Source organism: Marmota monax, unplaced genomic scaffold (assembly GCF_021218885.2).
Source record: "Marmota monax isolate L192 unplaced genomic scaffold, Marmota_monax_Labrador192_F-V1.1 WCK01_AAM20220418_F8-fsc00501, whole genome shotgun sequence".
Classification (NCBI taxonomy): Eukaryota; Metazoa; Chordata; class Mammalia; order Rodentia; family Sciuridae; genus Marmota; species Marmota monax.
In genome coordinates this window covers 190,394-206,617 of record NW_026693328.1, presented here as the reverse complement: position 1 = coordinate 206,617, position 16,224 = coordinate 190,394, and the positions used below count along the sequence as shown (strand labels likewise).

Below are 16,224 nucleotides of genomic sequence, written 5' to 3'. Positions count from 1 at the left end.
AAGCCTGCCTACAGACAGCACCACCCTTCTCTAGGAGTGATGGGTCCCCTTTCATGCCCCACTCACCAGCTCCCTTGTGGGCAGGATCAGGACTTCCATCACGACTCTGTGGAGCCAGGATGATGCTTGGGTTCCCATTAGCCTGGCTCAGCTTGGGTGACTCTTGGACCCTAGGGCACAGATGGGGTCGTGATATGGACCACGGCAATGCTGCATACCTGCCTTCCTGCCCGAGCCTGAGGCATTACACCAGCCAGGACAGTTCCCAGGGTTGGGTGAGACCTGGCCCTGTCTAGAGGCCCCCTGCCAGGGGCTGCCTCCCCACTTACCTAGCCTGGGTGGCATCACGGGGCCAGCTGATGTCCAGAGAGCAAAGTGGCTCTGTGATATTGCGGGCACTCAGGGAGAAGCGTTCAAATTCTGATGGTGAGATCAGGTAAAAGCCTGTGTGGCAGGAGAGAGGAGGGAGTGCGCTTAGGAGCCGTGATGAGTCCCAGCCTTCTACGGGTTCCCTGCTCCAGTCTGTGCTGGCAGGCCTTCATGCTGACCATTCCCAGGTAGCCCCCTGGCCCCACTCAGGTCCCTTTTCTTCCTGGCCACTCTGGCTCACCTTGGCCATGGCGCGTGAAGACACATGAGGCAATGCCGCTGATGTCCTCCTTCCGGATGCAGGAGTACTGCACCTGGGGCCGCAGGCCAGGCACCGAAAACACGTGCACATCACCCAGGTTTGTGAGGCAGGCCAGGCAGGTCTCGGCATAGTCCTCACAGGCCACACTGGCAAATGTGGCCAGAGCCACCTTGCGTACACGACAGCCCTCGTGGGCTGTCAGCTTGAACTTCGTCTTGGCACTCACCTTAGGCAGTGTGAACACCTGGTGGCAGATGGTCAGTGAGCAGGGCCTGGCCCAGTCCTCAGACCCCTTATTCACTCATGGTTGCAGACCACCAGCCCCCAGCTCACCCCAAAGGCCTCAGGTGGCCATACTGCCACCCTGCTTAGCCAGCCACCCTCTCCTCCTGCAGACTCAACCTGGGCTTCACTGTGTCCAGAAACCTCTGGCCTCCTTTACTGGCTACATCAACCACATCGACTCCTAAAGCTCTGTCTGGTATCCCTACCAAATCATAAACCCCTGGGACTGGACTCAAGGGGTCCCCACCATGCCTAGAGCCTTGTGGTGAGCAGGTCGTGGGGGGAGCTCAGCAGGTTTGGGCATCAAGATTCCACAGGGGCTGGCTGGGGGCACTGTGATGGGGCAGGATTTGGAAGGTCTCAGCAGGCAGAGGATGGAGGTAGGGATGGGGCTCTAGAGGAGAGTCTCCACAGCCCCAGCAGCTCACCTTGAACTGTTCCTCAGAGGCGATGAGCACAGCATGCCCACCCTGCATATCAGGCGCCTGTGCCAGGTCCCGAGAGGCCTCATAGGGCTCAGGCAGTGGGCGACCACGCCCATCCAGCACAGCGATGGCCACCACAGGTGCCCGATGCATCAGCTGCACCTCCTTGCCCAGCACAGCCTCCACTGCCCGCTCAGGCCGCTTCTCACCACCTGCCACAGCTGCTGGCACCTCCAGCGCATAAGCAAACACGGAGCCCGAGTTCGTGCCTGCCCACATGGTGGGCCCATGGTGGGCTGCTGCAGGGCACAGACACAGTGAGGAAGGCACTCCCTGCAGGTCCTTCCCCACCTCTCCTGCACCGCCTGTCCCTTACCTCCCCAGGTAACCTCAACCTAACCTACTGCATGGCCTGAGAGGCCAGCTCTGCAGCTGACTCAAGTCTCAGCCTGGGATGTAGCCCTTGTGCAGAGGCACAAGCTATTTAAGAGCACCCGCATGAGGATTTCAGTGGCCCCCAAACTATACCCTGATCTTGCCAACCCTTCCTGCTGTACCCTCTTTCCTGTCACTCATGCCCCAAGCCCCACAAGCCATCTCCCCCTACTACCCATCACTGATCTGTCCACACACTAGTTATCAGGCTCACCCTGCAGTGCACACTGGCCCTCCTCATCCCTATGTAGCTTGTTCCCCACATGGTGACCAAAGGGTGCCTTTACCAAAGAACCCTGGGCCTGGGAAGAAATGAACCAGGGCTCTTACCCAGGACCCCATCCCCCCTGCCATGTGTGAACTGAGTGGAGAATCAGAGCCACACAAGGCCATATTCCCAGGGCAGGCATGGACATCTGCCACTCTGCATCCTTGAGAACCGAGGCACCAGAGCAACAGCCACTGGGAGCCCAGCCCCAGGTGAAAAGTCCCAGCAATGAAGCATGTCAGCTGCAAGACAGGAGCCCAGAGCAGGACGTGGAACAGTGAAACCCCAAGGCTGTATCAGCCACGTCCAATGGGAAACCTACTGGACAAAGATCCTCCAAAATTAAATGATATCAGAAAGAGGAGACCCAACCTGAACACGAACTGAGACTTGGGAATAGCCTGGGTTCCATGGGACATGAATGGGCAGCAGGGTTGTGCCTGGGTTTCTGTTTAAAAACTTCAGCAAGATTCAACAGCAGTGTGGGGTAGCATAAAACAGAAGTACACACCTGCTGATGGTGGGTGAGGTGCATGGGATGACATTTTTGTGTCATCCCATTTTGGGGGGATGTACTCCCATTTTTGTGTTTGAAATTTACCATTATACATTGTAAAGATCAAAGAACAAACCAATATACCCAGGACCTTACAGGGGCTCCAAGCCACCCAGACAAAGCCATGTCCTCAGCACACTGGCATGGTGGCCAATACAGAGCAATCTTAGCCTCTCCCTTCTCTGCCCTCACTCAACTCACCCTAGCCCTGTGGCTCTGTGGCTCCTACCCACAGCCGTAGGCCCTTGGCACCAGCCTGTCCCTTACTGGATCTCAGACCTTGGGCTCCCTTTTCTTTTTTTTTTCTTCCCAACACTGGGGACTGAACCCAGGGGCCCTCTACCACTGAGCTGCATCCCCAGTCCTTTTTAAATTTTGAGACAAGGTCTCACAAAGTTGCCCAGGCTGGCCTCCAACTTGCAATCCTGCTCCTCCTCCTCATTTGCTAGGATGAGAGGTGCTGGCTCCTTCTTTTTTTGGGCCAGGGAGGGGTGTACTGGGGATTGAACTCAGGGGCCTCAACCACTGAGCCATATTCCCAGTCCTTTTTTATATTTTATTTAGAGACAGGGTCTTGATGAGTTGCTTAGGTCCTCACTAAATTGCTGAGGCTGGCTTTGAATTCACAGTCCTCCTGCCTCAGCCTCCTAATCTGCTGGGATTACAGGTGTGCATCACCACTCCCAGCAGTTACCTTTCTTGCTCAAGTCTGCGGGGTCTGCCCAGATCACTAGCAATACCTCACCATCAGCCCCAGCTGGCAGGTGGGGCTGTATGGTAGCCAGGGTGTCCCCATCACCAGTGCAGCCCCACACAGTGGATGTTCAGTGATACTCTCCGATGTCCTGGAAGGCCTGGTCCCACTGCTTCTCCCCACCCGTTTCCTAGATAAACAACTGAAGCCAGCCTCTCCAATCCCCGACCCGGCACTGGCCTCACCATCTCGAAGGAATGTGTCAGCAAAGTAGAGGCAGCGCACGACACCAGAGAGGGAATCATCAGCAGAGCGGGGCTCGATGCGGCGCTGCACGGGTGTCATCTCAACATCATGGGGACAGGCCTGTTCAGCCAGCTGTGCATTGGCCTCCTGCAACTAGAAGGAGCAGGGGCTCCTGAACGTGGTCTCCCTGATTCCCAGCTGCTCTCATTCTGCTTGCCTGACATTGATCATCACCCATCCACCACATTTCTAGCCCACTCCACTCGTGCAGGGGGCTGAGCAGGGAGCACAGTGAGTGCAGGAACCCTGGGGCTCTGGGCCAGGACAGCTCCCAGGCAGCCCACCCCACTCACCTTGCTGTTGGCATTAGCCACACGCTTCTTGCCTGAGACGCGGCTCTTGCGGATACGCCGGAAAGACTGGCGCAGTGACTTCTTAAGGGACTTCACCCGGGACAGTGGCCCCTCCATGGCCAGGGAGTCATTGGGATGAAGAGTACACCTGGGGACAGATAGGAGCCAGTCATGCAAGGAGCAGCCATTCCTGCTGGCCCCAAGGCCAGCACTGCAAACCCCAGCTCAGGAGGTCAAAGCCCCTCTGGCACTGCCTTGTGGTCCCAACAGCTGCTGGTGCTTAGGGTGTCCCTCAGAGCTGCCAGTGATTTCTCACAAGGCCACAGAGGTTCCCAGGACTTTTAAAACCAGCCTGCTTTGGCCATACCAAACTTCAGAAAGGAAGACTCAGACCCAGATCCCATCTCACTGGGACTCCAGCCGCCCGTCCACCTGACCTCCCCACACACCTGGCCAGCACTGGGCTCTTGCGCTGGTAGTCAAACAGGCCAAAGCCATGGCTGGTGCCAAAGGCTACAAGGCTCCATTCGGCGTGGAGTGTGACGGCGGTGACAGCAGCAGGTGGCAGGCACTGTACGAGCACACGGGGCTGGAAGCCAGCAGGCCAAGGCAGTGGCCCTGTACGTGGGCTCAGCCGCTCGTGGCCCTTCCACGTGAAGCCTTCTCGATCCTGGAGGAGGTCTACACTGGCCACACTAACTGCCTGCTCTGTCGGCACATCGCTGAGCTCGAGCACCAGCACCTAAGCCCCAGCCAGGGCAGGGAGGAATCAGTACAGAGCAGGGTGCCCCTGGCCCCACCCCAGCCAAAGGTGCTAACCACCAAGCAACATCCCAGCCCTTTTTAAAAAAAAATTTTTTTTGACAGGGTCTCACTAGGTTGCTGAGGTTGACTTTGAACTTACAATGCTCCTGCCTCAGCCTCCTGAGTAGCTGGGATTACAGGTGTGCACCACCAAACCCAGCAGGATAAGTACTCTTTGAATGCTTCCTGTACACCAAAGCCCTCACTGAGCATCAAGGAACATAGTGGACACCAAAACTAACTGATGCCTTTTTTTTTTTTTTAGAATTTTTAATATTTATTTTTTAGTTTTCAGCGGACACAACATCTTTGTTTGTATGTGATCGAACCCAGGCCGCACGCATGCCAGGCGAGCACACTACCGCTTGAGCCATATCCCCAGCCCCTGATACCTTACCTCACAGACAGATAATTCAATCTTACCTGAGCCTATCTTTCACTTAGCAATAAGCACACATTAAGCACCTTCTGTATACTGTGCAAATACTAAGGATATGGCACTGACCAAGTCCCACTGGTCTGTCTCTCTTAGAATGAAGTGCCCTCCCTTTTCCCCAAGTCTCTGTCTCATGGCAATAAGCTCATACTGAGTATCTTCTGTATACTGTGTAAGTGCCAGAGGCATAGATAGCATTGCCTGAGATCCACTAGTCCTTGCGCTCCCAGAGTTCATTTAACTCTCACATTCCTGCTCCCGGACCTAAACCTCCATGGTTTCCCTGCCAGAGCCTCACTCAAGGCACCCAGTGACAGACCCCACTTGGTACCTGTCCTCATTCCAGCCATCCCCAGGTAGGCCCCATTCCCACCCACTACCAGACTCTTCATTTCAGGCCCACCTCTTCTAGGAAGCTCCCCTGTCATGCCCAACTTGGGGACATCAGCCTTACCTGGCCTGCAGTGCCAGCCACCACCATCTGAGCTGTGTACTTGCAGAGCGCAACCTTCTGCACACCAAGCCGGGGATCATCACTGTAGGGGTCAAAGCAGCCCACCTGAGGGGACAGGAGGGAATGAAGACACTGGGCAGAGCCAGGACAGGCTCCATGAGGGGAGGAGTCTCACCTTGCGGAAGGGTGGCCAGTCGTCCTCAGCAGCCTGGCCCAGGCTGTCGGTATGTTCACAGTCTGTCTGGAAGAGGCCAGCTGTGCTCAGCTTGTAGAGCGGCCGCAGCGCCACACCAGATGCATCCCAGAACCGCACAGTGCCATCCTCGTGGCTAAAGGGAGGGCAGATGTCAGGACCATCCCTGGGAGGCCTGCACACCCCTTCTTCCATGAGTCCATCAGCTATTCACTGAGCACCTACTGCATATACCAAATACAGGTTGAAAGCATGGGACACACATTAAGCTTCTATCAGATAAGGCAAACAGGTACTTGGTACATGTAGGCCAAACTACTTCTATCACATGCACCTGGGGCTTTGAACAGGGTGGGAAGGTGTGGTAACGATGACCATGAAGACCAGGAGATGGCGGAGGGCAAAATGCAAGAATAGAAGACTAGGTCAATTCTTTCCCATTGGAGTTACCCAGCAATCAGAAAGGACACAGTGACCAGGAGCCAGGCCGTCACAGAACAGAGTACAGGGAAGCCCAGGAGAGACCAGCTGAGGCCCAAGGTAGCCATATAAGCAGAACAGCAGTAAGACTGGGGAGGCAAGAAGGAAGCAGGCAGGGGCTGGGGGAGGAGCAGACAAATCTAGGGCACCGCTTCAGGACACGCTGTAGAGCCCAAGTGAGGTCCCTGGGCAGTAGGGGAGCCCAGAGTCAGGGCATGACGTGTGTGTAGACAGGGCTGGAGCCCGAAAAACACAGTAAATTCTTAAGCTATGGAAGGCTTGCTGCTGTCGGAGGTTGGAGGGTTCCACCACAGGCAGGAAGAAAGGGCAGGACAGGAAGTAAGGCCTGAGTCACCAGGCACGTCAGTGCCCGCCAGGCCCAGGTCAGGCTCTGCAGCACCTGCCTTGGGCAACTTGGCGTGGGCCAGCCCAGATTTTCCGGTCCCAAGGCAGGCAGGCCAGGTGGGTGGAGCCTTGGGGTTTGCTGGAGCTGAGTTCCAGGCCAAAGGCAGAGCAGGGTGGAGCCCTGAGCCAGGATCTAGGGAGGCTTCATCCAATCCACCCCAGGCAAGGGGGGACAACCTGGGCCTGCTACAGCCAGCACTGAGTCACCTGGCATCTCAGTTCCTGCAGGATCTGGGATGGGCAAGGGGCATGCCAGGCCTGGTGAATACAGGATTTTGCTCAATGCACATCCCTAACACCTACCCAGTCAGCAGCAGCCCTCGCTGTGATGGCTCCTGGGCCAGGTTCCGGCCCCCAGTAATGGGCCAGCTCTAGAAAAGGACAGTAAAGATGTGAACACAAGGTCAGGACCAAAGACACGTCCCCCTCCCCCTGGGCATACAATTCAGTATTTCCCCACATCCCCACCTTCAGGCCTGAGCCCAGCATTCCAACAGGAACACACTCCCTCCATAACACCTCACCCACAGGACACCTGGGCACCCACCGAGGCACTGGAGATGAGCTGGGGGCTCTGCTGCTCGCCAGCACTCACGATGCGGGCCCACAGCTTGGCAGGGACATTAGCAACATGGGCAGAGCAGGTGATGGCCGATGAGTGCAACGGGGCCAGGTAAGGGGCAGGCACAGATGGCCAGCCAGGTGTCTGTAGGTCAAGCACCACCAGTTCCTCTTCCAGAAGCACAGCCAGAGCCTGTGGGTCGTCGAATTCTGTGGGATGGAGCAGGGTGAGCTCAGTCACAGGCAGTGTTTGGCGGGGTTGGGAAAGGTAGGGCACACACCATCCTCAGGCCGTGTGCTATGCACTGTGAAGAAGTCAATGATGCGGGAGGTGAAGTCCAACGTCACCAGCGTCTCAGCTCGCAGCACACTCACACAGTGGCGGTCACCATAGCTGGCGCGGGGCATACCACCACTGAAGATGATGAAGTGGCCCCTGCAAGGAAGGTCATATGAACTAGAGGCCTTGGAACACACACTGCACAACCCAGCAAGGGCTTCGCCTGTTGACCCAGAGCCCACCCTTCCCCCAAGCCAGGTGCAACCCCCCCACCCACATACTCCCTCACATACCCCGATTCACAGTTCCGCCACAGAATCTTGTTGATGGCCTTGCAGGGAAAGGGGCCTGGGGAGTTGGGACAGCGTCAGACCTCCCATTCCTGGTCTACCTTGAAGCTTCCTCCTGCCTCTCCCCAGGGGAAAGCAACATCACCCCAACCATCCCCCCAAGGGGTCTCCCTTTGCAGACCTGGCTGGTTATTGCCCCCCACCAAGGCCAAGTGGCCCTCTAGATGCCACCCTCTGCCTCAGGCCTCCCCAGCACTCACCATAGGGAATGGTGGCTACGGAGGGCTGCAGAGTTGGGGAGCCGCTAGTGTCCACGGGCCAGATGGCATAGCTGCCATCACTGTGCGAACTGATGATGGTACCACTGTTGCGCCCCCAACAAAGACTCTCCAACTGCTGTAATGGAGGCAGACAGGCATGAGCCTGTGGGTGTGTGCATGGGCCCAGACTAACAGAGGGCAAGCCTCACCCCTACCTGGTTCCCCAGGAAGACGTGGTCAACACACTGTGCAGCCTGGTTCCAGATGACCAGCAGGCCCCGGCTGTAGCCAATAAGAATCTTGGTGGGGTCCCGGAGGTGTCCCTGGAGTGACTCCACAGGGCCCAGAGCCTTTCCACAGCGGTAGTCGTCTGGCACACTACAGAAGGAGCCCCAGTGAATTGGGAGAAGTTTCCAGTCAGAGTGGGTGCTGGGCAGCCTGCCTATGGCTCACCTGCGCAGAACCTCATCTGGGCTGAGGGTCTGCCTCTCAAGCAGTGCCAGGGTAGTGACATCCAGGAAGTAGATGCTACCTCCCTCAGTGCCCAGAGCTGCCGTGTTGCCAGCGGCCATCAGCAGAACCACTGTGATACGGGTGAGGCTGGACGGGGTGCTGCAGAGGATATGGGTAAGAGAGTGAGCCCAACCATTTGCTGAAGAGGATGTGGAGAGGGATGGGACTTACTGCCAGTCCTACCCAGTCCCTATGCGCTCACCAGGGCCTTCTTACAGAGCAGGATGGCACCTCGGGAAGGCGACACTGCAGTGTAATTAGCCTGCTCAATTATTCATCAGGCAAGAAGAGGGATAAAAATAGGTTTCCCAAGTCTCTGAGAACTCCTGGCTCCTCCCACCACTAGGAAGCAAACTCAGGCACGGGGGCACCGCCCCAATGATGACCAGGAGCTCCAGCTCCAGGACTAACACAGCCATCCTGATCCCCACCCAGAAATCCTTTTACCAGCTCTCTGGATGCCTCCTGACTTTGAAGGAGCGCCAAATGGCCCTTACCTGCAGAGGCGAGGGCTGCCCAAAAACCAGCCCGTGGGTCAGGAATCCCCCACTCTAGCCACTATGGGCAGGGACGGGGAGGGAGAGGGCCAGGCCCATTGTGTTATATCTGGAGCATCCTGCCAACACCTACTATACCTGTGGGACCCTCCTGTCCCCAATCCTGTTTGTTCACCCATGCACACAATGGCTTACCCCCTACTCCCAACTCAAGGGGTCAGGGGACCTCTGCTTGTCTGAAACCCTGTTCCAAGCCCCAGAAACCCCCAATACCACAGGGAGTGCAGTGTCACACCACAGGCCCATGAAGTTTGGCATATAACACGTTATCTCCTAGGGCTCATGGCCACCAAAGATTCCCAGTCAGTAGCACAAACCCTGCCTGCTTGCCTCAAACCCCACCAGAACCTCCCATCTAATTTGAGAAGTCCAGAGCACAACTTAGCCAAGCAGGGTCCTCCCAGGGCCAGACTCAAACATACCCCCCCACCCCAAAGAACAGCCCTACTGGCATGCCCGTCTCTCCACACCTTGACACAGTTAGCCCTCAGGCCTCCCTAGGATATTCCCCTGCTCAGGGGTCCTCCAGTACCTGGCACCATCAAAGCCAGGCCGGCTGGGCAGCTGGAAACTGAGTGCCTCCTCCAGGTGGGCACAGCCATTATGATGGATGATTTCCCAGAGATGCAGACTGCTGTCATCTAGCAGGGTTAGGAGGCGGCCCTGCGGGGTGCAAGCAGAGACCAAAATTGGGTTGGCCTGGAGAAATGGGAGGGCATGGGAACCACAAGGAGCTGGCTGATAGGGAGCAGAAGCTCACCTGACCAGGCAGGAAGTGCATCTGAGTGACAGTGGCCGCATCCCGGTGCAGGCCCGTGAATTCCACACCGGGTGCACCATAGCTGAGGGTGACTGGTCAAGGACAGAATCATGCAGGCACAGGCCAGAAAACCTTATGCACAAGCCGCCTTCCCCAGGATAATTTTCATGGGTTTTGCCCAAGACCTACCTACCGGAGGTTCCAAGACCCAGTGAGGCCCCCTTCCTTGAAGAAGCTTCAATCCTGCATTCCCAAGGTTTCCCTAGGCTCAGAGTACAGGCTCCATGCAGTTGCTGCAAGTCAGTATTGCTTTGGGGTCTTAATTTCCTCATCTGTAAAAATGGGCTAATGGCACCTTTCAGGGCAGCTGCAAATCAAGTGAGAATAAAATCTCGCCGAGCATGCTTGGTCCAGACCTGGCACACAGGTGGGGTTCTGCTCTATTTCAACCTCAAATATTTGTATGTGCCTATGAAGGCCGAGAGCCTGGTGGGTTGGGATCTTGCAGGCCAGAGACACAAGGTCAGGCCCAAACAGGGAAGCCCAGAGCAGAGTCCAGGCTGCCTTTTACCACAGCTTCAGGCCCATCGCCAGTTCTGGGCAAAGAAATCCACTTCCCTCCAGGGCAAGTGGCCAATAACCCCCCACTGCACAAGAGCAGAGACCCCAGACTGCCCATTTTACAGATGAGCACATGGACACACGTGAAATGCTTGAAATGCCCCGTGTCAGTGCCTAGAGTCCCAATAACTCTAGGGTTGATGGTGGGTGGATGGCAAGGCCTGAGAGGGCTCAAGAGAGAGGGTTTAGGGAGGGGTCAGCAGTGTTGCCCCAGTGACAAGGCAGGAGCCAGTTGCCTGGAGCTTGAGCTGGGATTCTCTGCAGGAGCCTGGCTGGGACAGAGAAGAGGACAAAAGAGGGAGCAAGAGCAGCTGGGCGGGAAGCAGGGTCGCCAAGGAGATGGAGACTGCCCTGCAGGGGGAGGGGCAGCTTCTAAGACCACAGTTGGCCCTCTCCAGCCTCAGTTTCCTAACCCCAGGAAACTCCAGGCTATGGTGATTTAGAAGGAGGGAAGCAAAGGAGAACCCCTGGGCCTGGCCTCCTCTGAAGCTCATGTCCTCATCTGTATTTCAGGTTCACTGTGACCATGAGGAGCCAACACGCAAGAGATCAGCCACAGGAGAGAGAGCTCCAGAGCTAACAGCAAAGCCTATACAGGTGCTATGAGATATGGTGAAAGCCCTTGGGACACAGAAAAAGAGACTGCAGGGGCACACATGTGAGAGTTACACACCCACAAGAGGAGTGGGCAGCAGGCAAAGGCCCTTGAGAAAGCAGGGGGCATCTCAGCCCAGCCACACTCCATAGAGCCAGCAAATAGCTAGCTCATAAAGGCCCAGATACTTCCCTACTTGGCCAGTGTTCCCAGCCCTGGGGTGAGGAGACCCCCCCACACCCTCCCGCTTCTAGGCACCGGCTTATTTTCTGCTGACCAATGTCTACCATCAGGGTACTGAGACCCAGAGCACCACCTACAGGGGGGCAGTCACTGGCACCCTCACGAAGCAGCCGCTGGCCAGACTTATACCGCAGTTTCCTGAAGAGCAGTTGGGGTGGGATTCTGTAGGGCAGGCAAGGAGGCAGTCAGCTGCCTGCCACTACCCCCCCACCCTGGCCTGCAGGGAAAATGCCCGCTTTGTACAGCTCACATGGCCCATTGTGCACCCGCCAGGATCCAGGTGGGGGCCGTGCTATGCTCACCATGCCCAGCCTGGCACTGCCCCTGCCCTCTTGGCTGAACACACATCTTCGAATTCAAATACACGTGTGCACCCACTCAACAGACCCCCTCCCCAGCCCATCCACCACCTTCAATGCGATCATGGCCCAGACTCCTGCTCCGTTCTCCCCAGTCACAGTTGCTGGGATGATGGCAGGGTCGCCTAGGAAACTGGCTGGCTCAAAAGCAGCAAGGGACAGCTGTGGCCACTGCAAACCAACCCCTCCCATCGCCACACACTCAGTCTACCAGCAAAAGTACACCGCAGTCTCCAGGAAGAGTTGTCCCAGGCCTGTCAGGCATACAGACAGTACCAACCTGCTCCAAGATCCCAGAACCCACTGGGGCCTCCACAAAGTACCTGCCAAGGCTGGAACCCCAGTCACAGGGAAACGCATGCAGGTGGTCCTGAACAGGCCCTGAACACCACAGTTGCAAAGGATACATTTTGACAGCTCCAGACCTGGTGCCAATTGCCATAATGCGAAGTTCAGGGTCGAAGGCCAGGGCGCTGGGCTGGTTGGGGAAGCCATGCTCCACAGTCTGTAGGGAAGAAGAGGGCTGCTGGGGTGTACACACCCTGAAGCCCACCCCAAGGCAGCTTCCAGGCTCTGCTGCTGCTACACGGGGATCAAGAGCCTGTTCCTCCTACTTTCTGTACCTCCAGTACACAGGAAAGTGGCTGAGTCCCCAGGCTCTACCATGACCTTGCTGTATGCGTGGCACATGTAGGCCCCCCCTTTGCCAAGCCCCTGTTCCCCTCAATGCCCATGTTGACACACTGTGCACAAGATTCTAGCAACAGAGAACAAGGCTCAAAGAAGCACAGGAATTAAAAAGATTCCCACCTGCCCCATGGGGATTCTGCACCCCTTCTTAGAGGCACAAACTGAAGCTGGTGAAGTGTTGTACTGCCAGGGGTCACATATGAAGTCCGTGGCACTCCCCAAAAAAACAGATCCTACATGGTGGTCAGAGGTCAAATTCAACACCCAGGACATCTAGGCAAAGGCTTCTCACTCCCTCCAAACTCAGGGAGACTGAGGCCCTGTCAGCTTTCTGTCCAAATCCTGAGGGTGTCACCCCACATTCCCACCTGGAAACAGCCAGGCAACATGAGTACCAGTCCCATCAATGCTGGGGAGGACTTTAAGGCAACTTGTATACTGTCCCAGTGTTAATGGTACTGCTAGCCACCCAGTGCTCAGCTCCCTGTAGGGCCAATCCCAACACAGTGCAGCCCCTTCCCCACCCACCAGGCTCCCATGCATGTTCTTTCCTTTGGCCAAGCTATGCTTCTCTCCATTTGCCTACCCCAACCGCAAGAGCCCTCACTCATCCCCCAAAGCCTAGCTGGGAGGGCCTCCCCAGGAAACCAGCACACCTGGGCCCTAGCCCCATTCTGAATACCACTCTGGGATGCCCAATGTGGGCCACCACCTCAGGAAGACACACATTCCTAAGACACCCCATTCCTAGCCTGCCTGTCACCCTAGCCTCAGCCCATCCAGGAGGGAACTGAGGCCTCTAGGCAGCTGGCTTGGCTACAGCCTGGCTATCAGCTGTCATAATACTCACCAAGCCCATTTCCCAATGGCACTGGAAACGGCGAGCCCACCCAAAGGCTAAGTTGCCCATTTGATTAGAGAGTCCTCTGGCATGCCCTTGCTGGACCTGATCTTTGTCTAGCCAGTCCCAGGTTACAGCCTAGCATTCAGCAGTCAGGTACATACGATATCTGCACCAAAAATTCCCACAGTCTTGAGTTTCCTCGTTTAAGAAGAGAAGAGACTAGGTCACTTGTCTATCATCTTCATCCTTCAAACCCCACGTGCAATCCATTCCTGAGCTCCGTTAGCTCAGCTTCAACACATACACAGAGGTCACCCTTCCCACATTCTACAGCCCCTATCTGCCCCAGGCCTCAGACCACACCTGCCTGGACTAGCACTCACTGCAGTCTGTTCCCCACCCCCACAAAGAAGCCAGAAAATGCCTGTGAAAATCATCTCCTTGTCCCTCCTCTGCACAAGACCTTCCAGGGGTTCCCAGCTCACCCAAAGTCAAAGTCAAGTCCTCATCACCTCATTCCCCTCTGTAAGCTTCTCCCAGCTAGCTGACTCCTGGTCCAATACCCTTTTGCTTTCCTCCAGTTCACTAGGTTCGATCCTACCTGAGTCTTTGCATCTACTGTCCCTCAGCCCTGAACAGGCTTCATACAGCCCTCCCATGACAGGCTCCTTCCCATCACTCAGAGGCCTCCCTAAATGTCCATGGCTGCAGAAGCATCCTGGTCCACACTCCCCACAGTCTCCCCCTGCTTTATTTTACCACAGCACTGGTCATGGTATGAACTATTACCTACTTAACATTTTTCTTTTGGTTTTTCTTTCCAGTGAGTGCATGAGCCCCAAGTGAAAAGACATTTGTCTCTTTTGGTCTCCACTGTGTTCCCAACAAAAAGGAGTAGGGACCCAGTATTAAACCGACATGAAACACCATTCCACAGTCAACTTGTGAGTTGGGCCGGGATCTGAACCCAAGACCCAGAGTCCAAAGTTCATGTTCATCCAAACTAACCAGCTCCCCCAAACTCACAAATCTGGGGCCTGTTCCCTTATGGATCACCTATCACCCCCTTTGGTAATCATACCCCTTCCCTAAGACCACTCCCTCCCACCACTGCTCCCCACTTAGAATAAGGGTTTCACCTCACCTCCTGAAACCCTAGGGCTAACTAGTGTGAGCTGAGTCTGAGTCTCACTCTATCAGTCTCAGGTTCTTATTGCACACCCCAATTTACCAACTGCGAGAGTGACATTTAGCTCAGTGCCTATCCCCCCTTTCCTGGAAGGTCTATTATCCTCCCACCCTCACAGTCACCCCAGCACAGGAAAGAAGGGGTGGGATCTGGGGGCCCCTAAGCACCAGTCTCTCTCCCCTCTTCGATCACTGATAGGTCTCAGTCACCAAGTCTGAGGATCCTGGGCAGCCCCATCACCACTACCTAGGATCTCAGCAGGTAAAACTTCAAGCCCTAAGACATCCCAGAGCTTCCAGGGTGACAAATCTCCTGGTGGCAAGTCTCTTCCAGGCAACCCTGGGAACCTGGCCTGGCTCAGGATCATAGCAGCCCCTCCAAAACCCCTTCCCCTAAGGCTAAAGCCCAATCTTACTATGGAGGAAATCAAGGGAAACAAAGTGGCCCAGCTTGCTCTGTGACTTCAGACAAGTCCTCACTTCCCCACTGAATCCCAATTTTCACCCTCAGTGTGTGATGGAGATAACAAATCTAATTCCAAACAGCAGAGAGAAGGCTTTATGGTAAAACTGAGGTACAAACCACCCCCAACCACCCAGGAGGAATTAGCAAGAGGCAGGCTGGGGCCTCACCCTATTTACCTCCTATCAGTGTAAGGGTGTCAGGAGATTGAGGACTTTCCCAGGGCCCCTTCCATCCCACCCAGAGAAAGAAAGACCAGTCCTCCACTTTCCCTCCCAAGTTCTACCAAGTGACAGGATAGCCCATGTGGCATAGGGAGCCAGAACCCACTGCCAGTGAACCCATTTCATAGCTGATAAGACCAAGGCACCACAATTTTAAGTGCAGTTGGGTACACAGTCCAGCACGTCATCCGGACTCACTCAGCCCCGGGTAAGGCAGAGCAGAGCCTCAGGAGGTGGGGGAAGGGAGGGGAAGGCTCCGAAGGGATTTCCCAGCCCCACCCCCCACTTCGGCCTCCACCCCTCACCTCTCCTGCTGGCCCGGGTGCGAAAGCAAAACAAAACCCGGCCCTGGCTTGTCCAAGGGCCAAGCAGGGAACATCAAAAGAGAGAGAGGAGAGAGAGAGGATTAGAAGTACAGTGAGAGATTCAGAGACTCCCACAGAGACGGAGAGCGGCATTCAGGGAGAGACAGGCAAAGACTCAGAGACGCAGAGAGAGAAGGAAGGAAAGGAGACGACGAAAGATACAGGGAAAGAGAAGAGGGACAGAGGGTCTGAGGCAGAGACGCCTCCTCCCCCAACACACAGGCACAGACTGAGGGCGACGGTCACAGACGGAGATGGAGGGTCAGGGACCTACAGAGATGCGAAGAGTGGCACTGAGACAGAAAGACCCGGAGACCTGCACAGCCAGAGCCGTGCAGGGCCAGGGCCGGTGAGGCCCACGGAGAGCTGAAGAGACGGCACCAAAGTCGCCGAGACCCAGACCCACGCGAGTCCGAGCGCGAAGGCGAGGACGCGAGGAACAGGGCCCGCCGAGGGGCTCCGGGCCCGGCCCCGCCGCGCGCCAGTCGGCCGCCCCTTCCCCCCGGGCCCGACGTGGCTCCGGCCCCCGGCCCCCGGCCCGGGCCCCCGACCCGCCCCCTCCCGCTCCGGCCCGGCCGCCACAGCACCTTGTGGAAGGCGAAGAGTTCCTGCTTGAGCTTTTCGCGCTGCGGATCGGCGCCTTGCCGCCGGAACCGAAACTTCATCATCTTGCGCCCGGCTGCCGGCGCCGCGCCCGCCGCCGCCACCCGCAGGATGCGCCGCGCAGCCCCGCCGGTCCTGAGCTA

The 16,224-nt window shown here is 56.5% G+C and overlaps 1 protein-coding gene across 3 annotated transcripts in view; it reads right to left on the bottom strand.

Moving 5' to 3' along the window:
• The window catches only part of Llgl1 (LLGL scribble cell polarity complex component 1), a 21,516-nt gene extending 5,292 nt beyond the window's left edge, over nt 1-16,224 (bottom strand). For 2 of the 3 annotated variants that reach the window (XM_058583207.1, XM_046456659.2), the window contains exons 1-20: nt 16,066-16,224; nt 12,112-12,209; nt 9,887-9,968; nt 9,659-9,789; nt 8,510-8,668; nt 8,272-8,434; nt 8,057-8,192; nt 7,800-7,854; nt 7,508-7,662; nt 7,213-7,436; nt 6,969-7,036; nt 5,763-5,916; nt 5,588-5,692; nt 4,343-4,635; nt 3,894-4,041; nt 3,540-3,693; nt 1,345-1,640; nt 611-875; nt 330-444; nt 67-170 (exon numbers count right to left, since the gene is read on the bottom strand). In XM_058583207.1, the coding sequence (XP_058439190.1) occupies nt 67-170; nt 330-444; nt 611-875; nt 1,345-1,640; nt 3,540-3,693; nt 3,894-4,041; nt 4,343-4,635; nt 5,588-5,692; nt 5,763-5,916; nt 6,969-7,036; nt 7,213-7,436; nt 7,508-7,662; nt 7,800-7,854; nt 8,057-8,192; nt 8,272-8,434; nt 8,510-8,668; nt 9,659-9,789; nt 9,887-9,968; nt 12,112-12,209; nt 16,066-16,146 (2,986 nt within the window). In that variant the 5' untranslated portion in view covers nt 16,147-16,224. The remainder of the gene's footprint in view (nt 1-66; nt 171-329; nt 445-610; nt 876-1,344; nt 1,641-3,539; nt 3,694-3,893; nt 4,042-4,342; nt 4,636-5,587; nt 5,693-5,762; nt 5,917-6,968; nt 7,037-7,212; nt 7,437-7,507; nt 7,663-7,799; nt 7,855-8,056; nt 8,193-8,271; nt 8,435-8,509; nt 8,669-9,658; nt 9,790-9,886; nt 9,969-12,111; nt 12,210-16,065) is intronic. The other variant, XM_046456660.2, reaches the window with a different exon arrangement.